This window comes from Montipora capricornis, chromosome 4, assembly GCF_036669925.1.
Source record: "Montipora capricornis isolate CH-2021 chromosome 4, ASM3666992v2, whole genome shotgun sequence".
NCBI classification, from domain to species: Eukaryota; Metazoa; Cnidaria; class Anthozoa; order Scleractinia; family Acroporidae; genus Montipora; species Montipora capricornis.
Window position 1 is genome coordinate 34,188,435 of NC_090886.1, and position 12,500 is coordinate 34,200,934.

The 12,500-nt window shown below is 40.9% G+C and overlaps 1 protein-coding gene across 1 annotated transcript in view; it reads right to left on the minus strand.

Moving 5' to 3' along the window:
• Positions 1-9,976: 9,976 nt before the first annotated feature.
• LOC138046587 (collagen alpha-2(I) chain-like) overlaps positions 9,977-12,500 on the minus strand; it is a 67,043-nt gene continuing 64,519 nt past the window's right edge. Inside the window, exons 14-16 of the mRNA XM_068893193.1 lie at positions 12,027-12,139; positions 10,703-11,092; positions 9,977-10,458 (exon numbers count right to left, since the gene is read on the minus strand). Coding sequence (XP_068749294.1) covers positions 10,099-10,458; positions 10,703-11,092; positions 12,027-12,139 — 863 coding nt within the window. The 3' untranslated portion in view covers positions 9,977-10,098. The remainder of the gene's footprint in view (positions 10,459-10,702; positions 11,093-12,026; positions 12,140-12,500) is intronic.

Consider the following 12,500-nt stretch of genomic DNA (forward strand, 5'->3'; position numbering starts at 1 on the left):
TGAACGTCACGTTATTTACATTTCATAAGAACTATATAACCAAAATACCACACCTTCCATTTTAGCGTCGGGTTAGACAGAGATGGAAACCTTTAGATCGCGGGCTTTGGATCTAGTAGATCTCCTTGAGAGATTTGAGAGCTCTTGTAGTTCTTGAGCGTTCACCCAATGACTCACGTGAAGCTACGTGACGTAATTTGTCATCAAGCAGAGGACAATTGGCTGTAAGCTGCTGGGATTGGTTGAACCGACTTAGCTTTGCAATTATTGCTCTGTTTTGGAGGTGTCAGCGAGATTATTGGCTATTACTTGGCGCAAATTCCGGCTAGCGGAAAATTTACGAACTACTCGAAGTGCTCGCCATCTGTATTTTTCTAAAGTGCTCGCTGCTCCCTATCTGTATTTTCTTAAGTGCTCGCTGCTCACAAGAAAAATTTGACAACTGCTGGTGCTCACAAAAATAAAAACACTGCTCGTATGCTCGCAAATGCTCGCAAAGACCATTCGATACCCCTTGTTGTGTTGGCGTGTTTACCTTGCTTGCATTCTCAATTTTGCCTTTTAGAGAAATAATTACAGATGTAACTTCTTCTGTCTTTTCAATTTCTCCGTCTATCGCTTCTACTTCGCTTTAAGATAGCATTTCTTCATCTATTTCTGTTAAACACCGTTGTTTTCCGTCCAGAAGTTGTCGTATAACATCTAGTCGCTCGTAATTCTTCGCTTCCCCGCAATATTTCGGTTACTTCTTTACCCAATTTCGACACGTATCGTCGATGGCCTTCTTGTACAGATCGTAATCGCTCCAGTTTCGTTTTACTCGATTGCACACTTGATGTACTCGCTTTGTTAGACGTAAAGGTTGTTAGACGTATTCGATTTCGATTTCCTGCCGTTTGTCATCGTAAAGTCTGCCCCAAGTTGGGCGCCATTTAGTAAACGCAATTTGATTACAGAGTGAATAGATTTTTTCCCGCGCGTCGGATAGATCTAAGTCACGCCCGTGTGAAATCTATGAAACCATGAACTAGAAGCTGCAAAGCAAAATCTTAACTTTGAAACTCAGGAGTGTCTATAAAGTCTGCATCAAATTCTGAGGTGCCCTTTGAGTCCTTTGACGCCTCCTTATGGTTTAGTCAACTGACGATACGTGAACCTGTTTTCCCTGACTTGGTTGCCAATCCGCTGTGCACTATTCACCAATCATTGCAACCTCACTGCTTAATGGCGGGAAAGGACAGGGCTCAACAATGTATGGACCGTTCTATAACTGGGCTTGTGACTGAGGGTGTCTCCTTGGTCGGCGGGAGGTCAAAACGATTATAACGCAACCGTGACCCATAAGGATTCGCCACGTTGTAGGAATCTGGGGCTCTCTTGTTCCTTGACAACCACGGAGAGCACCTATTCACGTGACTCCCGGATTCTTACTGGTTTGCTGTAATTTGGTGGAAGGAGTGGTCTAATGGCACGGTTATAAGATGCTCTCTGGCGCTGTTGGCGTGAAAACCGGGAGGTTACGCAAGACGACGACGACGCCAATGAGAATGTCGTCTAAAAACATAAATTCACGTTATTGTAATCACTTCGTGACTATTTCAACCTTTTTAATACGGCAAGGGTGTGGTAGTTCCGCAAAAATGACACTGGTCGAAAGAGTGCTTAATTTAGGGGAGAAAATGAAAATTTATCCTCAAGTGCTGACGTTCTTCATAAAACCTTTGGCTATTTCACGTGGTTGTTTGTCTGACGACGGCAAAGAAATGGACAAAAGTGAAAAACGCGCGTGCAGGGCATGCAAGCTATTGTTTTTCTCCACTAAATATGCAAACTTGTGACGTTCTCGTTGCCGTCGCCGTTGCTTAAGCTCCCTAACAACTAGTGGCGGATGCGAGCGTTTGGTCTAGGCTTGGGTTCCAAAAGGTGCTCAGAAGTTCACAATTTCATTCCAAGCTTCTACTCGTAAGTAGCTCTGCGGGGGACTCCTCCATACCACTTATGGGAGATTTCTAAATTTACTTCGACTCTATAATTGCCATTCTTGCTGCCAACGATGGTATTTCACTTTCAACGGCGCAGAGTGCTCAAATCCTGCAGCCATTGACGGAATCGTGTACATGGTGCAAGGAAATGGAGCCAACTTGAAGAATTTGATCCGTGTGCGGCAAATAGAAGGAATCTGTGAAAAAGTCCACCAGGGCATTGTGCGAGAGGGATTCTGGGTCGGTAATTGCGCCCATTATGGAAACGCTGATGCGGAAACAGGCTGGAATTCTGTATCCCGCATTCACGTGAAAGAAGTACCTCCCCCACAGGCTTGAAATACCACTTGCTTTAATATATTTGCTCAGTTTAAAGCGTTCAGTGATGGGTAGCAGGTGACTGGGAAATTACTTTTAAACAAACAGAGTCGAGCAAATTGTAATAATCAAAGTAGTCTTTACCCAGATGTAAATTATAAAACGCTGTGAAGGGTCAAACGCCAAATTCATCTCACAACAACAATGTAAAACAAGTATTGTACAAATAAAAGGAGAACAATAATAAAGAAGTTCAACGCCTAGTGTGTATTTCTTTGCAGCGGAGGAATTCCTGGGTAGTGGCCCGCGAGGGCGGCTCTTTGTTCCTTGCTCTTTTAAGTCTTTGCTTGTTTAAGTCTCCGCACTCTTTTCCTGCACTTGTTTAATTTTTTTTTATTATTATTTTTTTATGAGCTTTTATTTAAACGTGAATTGCTTTCTCATCACTTAAGACGAAAAGGGACAAATTTTTAACTCAGGAGCATTCGAAATTAGTTGAGGAGGAGGGGGTGCCGCGGCAACTGACCATCTTCCCCCCACTCCCCCAGTTTTCAGTTCGTGCGTTACCCGACTTAAACCGACTTTTTTTCTAATGATTCCGACGATAATCCAAGTGAACGTTAAGCCAAAACATTTTTTGAGAGGACGATCATTCCTCAATCGTTGCAAAGGAAAAGTCGTCCTTGTTTACTCCTCTCTCTTCAAAATTATTTTTGCACAACTTACAGTTATTTTTTAAAAGGCATGTGTAGGAAACATAAGAGTATATTCAGGTTTGCAACTGGATTGTAAGTGTCAAACGACGGACATTTGCCTGACCCCTGTAATTCATAAAGACTGTTTAAAAAGATATTTTTATTACCTAGAATAATTTATCTGTTCGCATTTCGAAGCTAAACTGAAGTAATTATTAAAAGTGCTACATTAACTCTTTTCGAAACTCTAAGGAGGTAGTCTAAGGTGTTACAGGAATCTCTCCACAAGTTTTGGTCTGAAATCTACAGATTTGGCTGATCGCAAAATCCAAGATTTTAATATCCAAACAGCTACTCAATCGAAGCGTCTTTGATGCTTTCTTTGCAGTCACTTTTCCCACTGAATAAAAACGGTTGTTTTACTACTCTTCTGGTGTATTTTGGCATATCGAGAGACCGTAAAGGAATCAACAATCCGAAAAAAAGATAAATTTTAAACATGGAAAATGATGTTTATTACTAATCTATTTGACTTTTTGTCAAAGAAAGCGTATGTATGCGGGCTCCGCCATCTTGAACAAATAGGGACCTTGCTATATATATAGTGGGCTACTAGTGCAGGCGGTCGGGACTGTTTGCAGGTGGTAGTTTGTGTTGCAAGCGATCCCCCCTCGCTTTGTCACTCGTGCCAGATCTTTCACTAACGCGCTAACGCGTCCAATATGGCGACTGGATTTACCTGGCTTTGAATCTAAGCTAGCAACACAAACTAAAAGCGGCCAAGGGCGTAATGGATGCGGCCTCCATTAATATTTGTATTGTTTATTGTACATCTGTAAGACTTTGTTGCCTTCAGTTTAACAAAACTTAATGGCAACCTTTGGGAAAGACGAGACCTTTTTGCTGTGAATTGCTTTAATGATATCATAGATGTTTCGTTAGGAAATAATATGCATGCTGAGAGCACGTCGATTAATCCCAAGCAGAGCGCAGAAAAGTGAAATTAGTGCAGATAGTTGAATTTAGTCCAAAAAAAGGTGAAAGCCTTGTTTCTTCTTGTCCTTACGTGTTCCAGTTCCCATATTCTTATCATACAAAAAGACTTTCTAAGACAGAAATGTTCAATGGAAGTAGGGGTTATATACGAAAGTGACACTCGCACTTAGGGTGAGTTTCAATTGAGTGTCGTAAAAGCAAAACCAAAGTAATTACTTTGGCCAATCAAAAAGGACGGAAACAATCCAGTAAACCTATCGAAACTCGAAGTAATTACACGCAGCCGACACAAAGAACGGGAAAATGCGCACGCTCGAGTCCCCATTGGTTTTGGTTTCACTTCTGATTGGTTGAAAAAGTGGCGCGAGAACTTTGAACCAATCGCTGAGAGAAGAAATGCAAAACCAAAGCATTTCGCTAATTACTTTCTAGTACACTCAATTAAAAATCGCTCTATCAGGATAATTTAAGCAATTGTCTGATATAGACAGTAAACCTGAAATGAATTCAGTCGGCTTCAATGGGATTCGAACCCAAGACATCTGCGTTGCCGGTACAATGCTTTATAATTACCAACTGAGCTTTGAAGCCATACAACCAACTGCGCTATGTAAGCTCCTGTTTATAAGCTCCTGCTGATGTGTAGTGTAGTTGAAATCTATTTTAATATATAGTACGCGAGGGAAAAACGCAGAAAAATGGAAACAACAGTTACAGAAACAAAAGAGAGTAGACGAACTACAGGAGTCAAAAAGAGGCGAACAAAAGAAAGTAAAATACTAAAATTGCAATCAGGGATGGACATCAGAATATAAAATTTGTGTTTGACACTGACTCTTGTTAACGTTAGAAACAACGTCAATAAAACTTCAAAGACGTTTCGACCCAACAACTTCGGCCTTCATTGGTTTTTAAAAGCCAACTGAGTGACGGCTTTCTGACGGTTCACCATTCTGCACGTGCTACGCCGGCAAAAACATAGCGAACGACCGCTGCGCGTGATTACGCGAGGGATTTGTAAACACCCGGGATGTTAATATGTTCGTTTCCAGCGTTGCTGTCTCTCTGCGAATAACAGGTCTCGAGAAAATGTCTCTCGTGAAAATAGCGAGCCTTGTCTACAATAGCCGCGTGCATGATCGAAGTCTATACTATTGACAAATTGGTTCGCGTGTTGAACGCGACTATTGTAGACAAGAAAGAAGTAAAATCGTTCTATGGTAAAAAGTTTTGAAAAAACTATGAGCTTTCGACAGACTGAACTGCTGCCTTCAACGGATAAAAATGTGTGAAGCCTAAAAGCGAAAGAAATTACAAATAATAACGAAAAATTCGCATAAATTAAAGGATAAAAGCATGTAGTAGAAAGAATGTTAAACATGCTAAGAAAATTAGTGTTTCTTTAAGAGAATGTGATACTGTCTTGGGAGCGGGCACGAATTATTGTCTGCCCCAACAGTTTTTGCCGTGTGCCATGACTCCAATGTCTTTCTACTCCGGTTGTTCGCTTTGTCAATGATTTTAGAATTGTTAAAGTTAATATCATGATTAAAAGTCCACGCGTGTTTTGCGACATTTGAGCCTTTAGTACAATGCTTTAAGTTCCTCATATGTTCCTTTCTCCTAGTAGTAAAGGATCTTTTAGTTTCACCAATGTAGCTCCACGGGCAAGATGCGCATGCGCATGCGCATCTTTCATGCGCATCTTGCCCGGAAGGACTTTTTCTCGAGGCCTGGTATTCGCAGAGAGACAGCAACTCGGGAAACGAAAATATTGACATCCCGGATGTTTACAAATCCCTCGCGCAATCACGCGCAGCGGTCGTTCGCTGCTTTTTTTTTTTTTCGCTGGCGTAGCACGCGCAGAATGGTGAACCGTTAGAAAGCCGTCACTAGCTCAGTTGGCTTTTAAAAACCGATGAAGGCCGAAGTTATTTGGTCTAAACGTCTTTAAGGTTTTAATTACGTGGTTTCTAACGTTAACAAGAGTTAACGTTAGAAAGAGGTTCAAAATTAAGTGGAGCTTTTCAAATTGAGGGATAAAATAGGAAATAATAGAATGTTCGGTATTATCTTCGGAATGAACTAAAGAGCATCTTGTTTTTGATATCAGACAGCACGCGGAATCAACAGAACACGGTTCACTCAGAATACCAAAAAATACACTGTGGTCGTGGTTTCGTCGTTAGGGAGGAGCCACAGATGAAAACCGGAAGTGAACATTGCGCCTACTAGGGGAGTAGTATCACCCAAAATTTTTAAACTAATCATCTCTAATAGTAATAAGAAACAATGATATAATTGTGGTAGGGTCAATACAAGTTAAATGGAAAACAGCTCCACACAAGTGGGGAGGAGCGTTGCGTGACCACACAAAGAACGGCTGCGTAGGAGACTACATGATAGATATGATATTTTATTATTTATGCACGGTAAAATCATCAGCTAAGATTACAAACAATGCTAAAATCTAAATTACAAAAGATAAAATTTTAAAATGATTACAATAAAATACAATTAAACTATATTAATTCTAAAGCTGCTTTCCATGAATGCCGTGCCTTATACTAAAATATGTCTTTAATCAGATTTTTGAAAAGCCCAAGAGACTCTGCTTGTCTCGCTTTGAGGGGTAAGCTATTCCAGACAGTAGCACCTCTATAGCTGAAGCTGTTTCTATAATAATTTGTCCGCGGAAACGGAACATTAAGCTTTCTTTCAGAGTCTCTTAAACTATAAACAGATTCGCGGTTTGTAAATTTAGAACATAGATATTCCGGTGGTAGCCCCTGAAGACACTTATAGACCATTGTGGCCTGCGCAATTTGTTGCTGGCTAACTAGATTTTTCCAGCGTAAAATTTTGAATAGCTCGCTAGCATTTGCATCAAAATTAGAGAAGGTCAAAACTCTGGCTGCTCTATTTTGAAGTTTTTGTAATTTGTCATGTAACGTGATACCACAGTTTCCCCAGACGACATTGCAGTAGTCAAAGTGCGGTTGAAGTAAAGCGTGATACATAGAGCGCAATGTCGTCTGAGGAACGAGATGCCTTATACGTTTGAGGGCTCCAATTCCAGAAGCTACTTTCTTTGTCAGTTTATCGACATGGCTACTCCAATTAAGATTATTATCAATAAGCACGCCCAGGGATTTAGCAACAGAAACTTGAGTGATAGGAGCACCATTAATCTCGGGAATTGGAGGATTTGTGAGAGCATACAACCTCTGCCTTGATCCAATCAGCATAAATTCGGTTTTTGTCATGTTCAGGGTAAGTTTGTTTGCTATCAACCATTTTTTAACATTTTCTAGATCATGGTTAAGACTTGATTCTATGTCGCCTGTATTGTCACCCGCATATGTTAGGTGGGTGTCATCTGCGTACATCCATGGCACACAATTCGTTAGACAGTTTGGCAGATCATTGATATATAGCAAAAACAACAATGGACCCAAAATAGTCCCTTGAGGGACGCCGCAACTTAGTGAGCAAGTTCATTGTTGTTAATTATTCGTATTTCATAACGGTGTTAATGAACTAGTGTTGTTGTACCATTTCTAGTAGGAAAAAAGTCTCACGTTGTAAGTTTAATTGATGTGCAGTAATAGTATAAATTGTTGTAACCTTGAGATATGTTTTGGTTGGTGGAGCAGAAAGTGTGCAGTTGAGAAAAGAGAAAGAGCAGTCGAGAGAGGTTGGAATAGGAAAGTATCACTGCTATGAGTCAATAGTAGCAGCCGGCCGGAGAATCAACGACAAAACTCCCTTTGTCAGTGGCGGCAAGGAAAGAGAAGAAAAAAGAAGAAACGGTCAGATTGAGAGAGACGCGAGAACTTAGAAGGAACTAAGAGCCAGACGAGAAGTAGGCGCTGAGATTTAGAGAAGTCGACGTGGAAACTGATGTTAGTCTGTTGGAGAACTGGACTGTTGGCTTTGCTTATAAAGGCCTGAACTGGGTTTGCTAGAAGAGAACTGAACTTATTGTTTGTAAATATTTGAGTAAAGCAATTAGTAAATTTAGTATTATCGTTTAAGTTAACTTGGTAAATAGGTAATTATTTATTTAGTTAAGTATATTAAGGTTTAGTTCACTAGTCTTAACTCTTTTGGGGTTAGTTCGTTTTCCTTGTTTTAAATCCTACGATTGTATATTCTTAAGTTTCTTAGGTCATTTTCGCTTAAATATAGAGAGGTTTCAATTGAGTGTCTAAAGTAATTAGTGAATTGCTTAGGTTTTACTTTACTTCACTCAGTGATTGGTTCAAAGTTCTCGCGCCACTTTTTCAACTAATCACAAGTGAAACCAAAACCAATCGTGCCGGGCTCTCGCGTGGACATTTTCCCGCTCTTTGTGTCGGCTACGTGTAATTACTTCGAGTTTTGATTGGTTTACTGGATTGTCTCCGTCCTTTTTGATTGGCCAAAGTAATTACTTTGGTTTTGGTTTTACGAAACTCGATTGAAACTCGCTCTATTTTATTTGAATTCAGTTTCTTTTATGCTGTGTTGCGGGTTTGTGGGAATGGGTGTGAAGTACGTTTTTTTACTTTTAGTTTTCTTCTGTTCCCTCCTCGCAATCTTGCGAGACCCAGGGGATCGCGAACCGTCACAACATGTTTGAAACTCGTAACGTGTAAAGTACTAAAAATACACAAAGCAATTTGATTATTACGAATGGTTTCAGTGATCGCTTTAGAAGTTCAGTAGAACAAGTTATAGCGTCATTTGGGCTACGATATTGATAGCGTCACTTGCTGATACCATTGCTTTAGTTACCTCTTGTGATTGTTATGTTCATATTGGTTACTGAGTAGAAAACTCATCGAACGATTTGTCCAAAGCTCTGAGTTAAACTCCTCTTTAGGGTCACTCAAGCGTGCTCTTCTCGACCGTCAGACGATCTCGTCTATTTCGGATTTCTCACTGACTATTCTAAACTTTCAATATTTAAAACAGCGTAAATTGATTAGACGTTTTAGCGTTCTAACCTAATTCGACTTACAGCTTTCCCGGCAACTTTTGTTTCACATCACCCGAAAGAGTTTCTTTCTCTTTTTGGCAGTTTAAATTGCTAAACTTTATATCGAAGGAACAAAACTTGAAATTCGATAAAATTCTTTTTCATCTGCGATGCAAAATCGAATGTGCATTCCGAAGTTTCTGACGTCTGAGGTCTTGCATGTTCTAAGGATTGTCTTGACACAGCAGCTTAACCTCAATGATTCTGTTTATAAAATCACTGACTTGGAGAAAAGCCACACGCCACGGAAAAGTGGGTCAATACAACCTAAAGAAAATTTAAATCGACATGCTCTTAATGTAGAAAATTAACCGTTAAGGAAACTTCAAACGCTGTGATTAAGAAAGTGAAAAACTGGTTAAATTTCCTGACGTTCTTACTTGCAAAACTACATTTCAATATTTTTGGGTTTGAGATATTAAAGAAGCCATAAGCGTTCATCTTTGTCGGATAATGAAACAACAACATAATGTGTCACCATGCATTCGGGGGAAAATATTCATCGATTTCGGGTAAATGAAGGGGAAAGCATTAGCTAAATGGTCTTGATAGCACAAGTGTATTTCCTACAAGAAGCACTTTGGATGGGAACGAGAGAAAAACGAGGAGACTTCAATTAAATACCGGATCATCAAACTCTCCCAACCCTCCAGTCCCTCACGGAAACAACGCCCTCATCATGCCTTCATCACTAGGAGTGAACATGTTGTGTTCCCCACCCCCCACCCCCGCACTTTGAGTGATGATTTGCCGCAGACCCATTTGTTTTTAGATTCATTTCCTACATGCTTTTCTCCTTTCATCAGTATGCATATATGACGTAAACAGAGTCCTTGTCCGTTCATTGGCTAAGAGGCATAATATTCAGAGGGAAAGCTGTCATAGAGAGCGATAATTTCAAGGAGAGAGATGGAATTTAATCACTCCGTGACAAGAGCTACTATTCGATTCAATTGCATCCCTTTATCGTTACCTCCTTTAATCTAAACATCATTTGTTTTACAATGCCATCGTCAGAGGAAATCAGCGAGCTTTGCGAACTACATCGTAAACTGAGCAAGAATAGTAAACTAAAGACTGCATTTTAGGCCTGTGGGGGAGGTACTTCTTCCACATAAATCCTGGACACTGAATTCCAGCCTGTGTACGCATCGGCGTTTCCATAACCAGCGCAATTACCGACCCAGAATCCCACCCGCACAGTGCCCTGGTGGACTTTTTCACAGACTCCTTCTATTTGCCGCACACGGTGCAAATCCTTCTTGCCTCCATTCCCAAGTAGCATGTACACGACTCCATCAATGGCTGCTGGACTGGAGCACTCTGCGCCGTTGAAAGTGAAATACCATCGTTTGCAGCAAGCATGGCAATTATGGATTCGAAGAGGTCCATTGAAGAAGACTCTGAGTCCAGTGTTTGCAGATGTCTTGTTGAAAACACATTCCTGTGAAAATTGAGAAGGAAAGAAAAATAGCGAAAAGATTAAATTGAAATTATATATGCTCGATATATGGTTTGCTTGACTAATGAAGTCCATTGGGTGCGAAACAGCCAGGAATCAATCAAATTACCTGACTGAGCGTCGCGATCTACAACACAAGTAACCACATCGTTAGACAAACGAGATTTATACACTTGGCACAGTTGTTTTCAGTGACGCCCATTCTCACAAATTCGTGACTATTTACCTTTATCAAGCCATTATCCCTGCCATCATTCAGATTCTTAAAAACGCACTGTTTCCAGTTACGCACGAAAGATCCTACAGCTCCTTTGCGACCTGCGGGACCAGGAGGACCTTGACTTCCTGCTTCACCTTTGCTCCCTGGTGGGCCTGGTTTTCCAGATACTCCCTGAGGCCCCTTGGACCCTGGTAGGCCTGGACGCCCTCGAGCACCTTCTTCGCCTTTGATCCCTCGTGGGCCCATAGGTCCTTCAGGTCCATGACTGCCAGGTGATCCCGCAGCTCCTACTGATCCCGCGGAACCAGGGCTTCCCGGGATACCTGGGATGCCCGGTGCGCAGAAACAGACAGCTTGAGCACAGAATCTATTTGGCGACGTCTGTTGAGGAGTGCTCTAAATTGAGACAGTTAAGAGGGATCATGTTCCTCTATTTCATTTTTATTTTCGCAACCATTAACTGTGTAGGTCAAGCTCTAAATCCTTATGCAACATCATGATACCCTCGTTACACAAATTTAAACTCAATTTGCCCCTTAATCGGTGTTTTCAGAAGTTTTAGAATAAGGAGCAAGCCGAGGAGTCATGACATCGCCTGTTCGCCCTCAGTTCAATTATAATTCCAACTTAACTGACGAAGAGTTGAGCGTCAGAAAATTTTTCCGAATTGCTGACAAATTTCTCAGAAATAAAATGAATTAACAAAGTAATTGCTCTGTAGGAATACTGAAAGTTTTCGAAGGGTTTATAGTGACAAGGCTTACAAGATAACACCCATGTAATCATCGAAGGTAAGTCCTGTTGGGCTGGGTCAGTTAACACTATATTGGTTGACCCACAGGGTATACTTGTTGTGGTGGTCTCGAGGGGAGCAGGGATGGCGTATTGTTGCCATAAGTGGATTGAGTTCGTGTTAGTTCTCTAAACTGCTCCAAGGATGTTTTCCTCCGTCACTAAGAATCAGCGTGTCAGGAACTCATCAAGAGGAACCTTGTGTCTCCCATACTTGGACAAGGAGTCAACCTCAGTAGATTTACTAATGGAACGCCTCCCTTGGGAGATTCAGCACGCCCACTGATTTAAAAGTCAATCAAAACAGAGCTATCTCAGCGTCAAGAGAAATATGATACTTTCACGGGAAAAACATGCTCTTACAAATAAAAATACTCGGGAAAGGGTTGACTCAAGGAAATAGTGGACTAGAGGCTCAATTTGATGTGCTCCTGGAATGTATCCTATTCCACCCTTCAGGAGCGTATGGAAGAGTACTCTACGACACCAAAAACGCATCTATTGATTTTGTTGAGAAGGGGAAGTTAACTTCACTCACTTTGTTGTTGGTGTTGCTGTGTCCATTCGCAGAACACAGAACGAGCACAAGTAGCATCAGTGCACACATTGTTGTGGTCAGCGGTGTGATCATGCAATGTTTCGTCATCATTCAACCTGGAAATGTTGTGCCTATTAATTTATTTGGTGTTTACAGCTGCTTAAAATTCGCAAATAAGAAAAGGGAGAATCAACTGGTAACAGAATGATGAAAATGAAAACTACCGAGCATGGTAATACAGTCGAGGAACCGCCATGGAATCAGCAAGGCAACCAACACAAAAAGAAACTTTTTACAATGACTGCAAAATTCTCGCGCGCTCATTGGCTAAATTTTATTGTCAATAAGCGGACAGACACATAACTTTATAATTTATGCGATATTGACGCGATATTGCTCGCGTCAGCTTGAATAAAATTGAAGTTTCTCACATTTTTGTCTCGCGTTCTTCTCGTGTTTTCACTTAATTTTTAC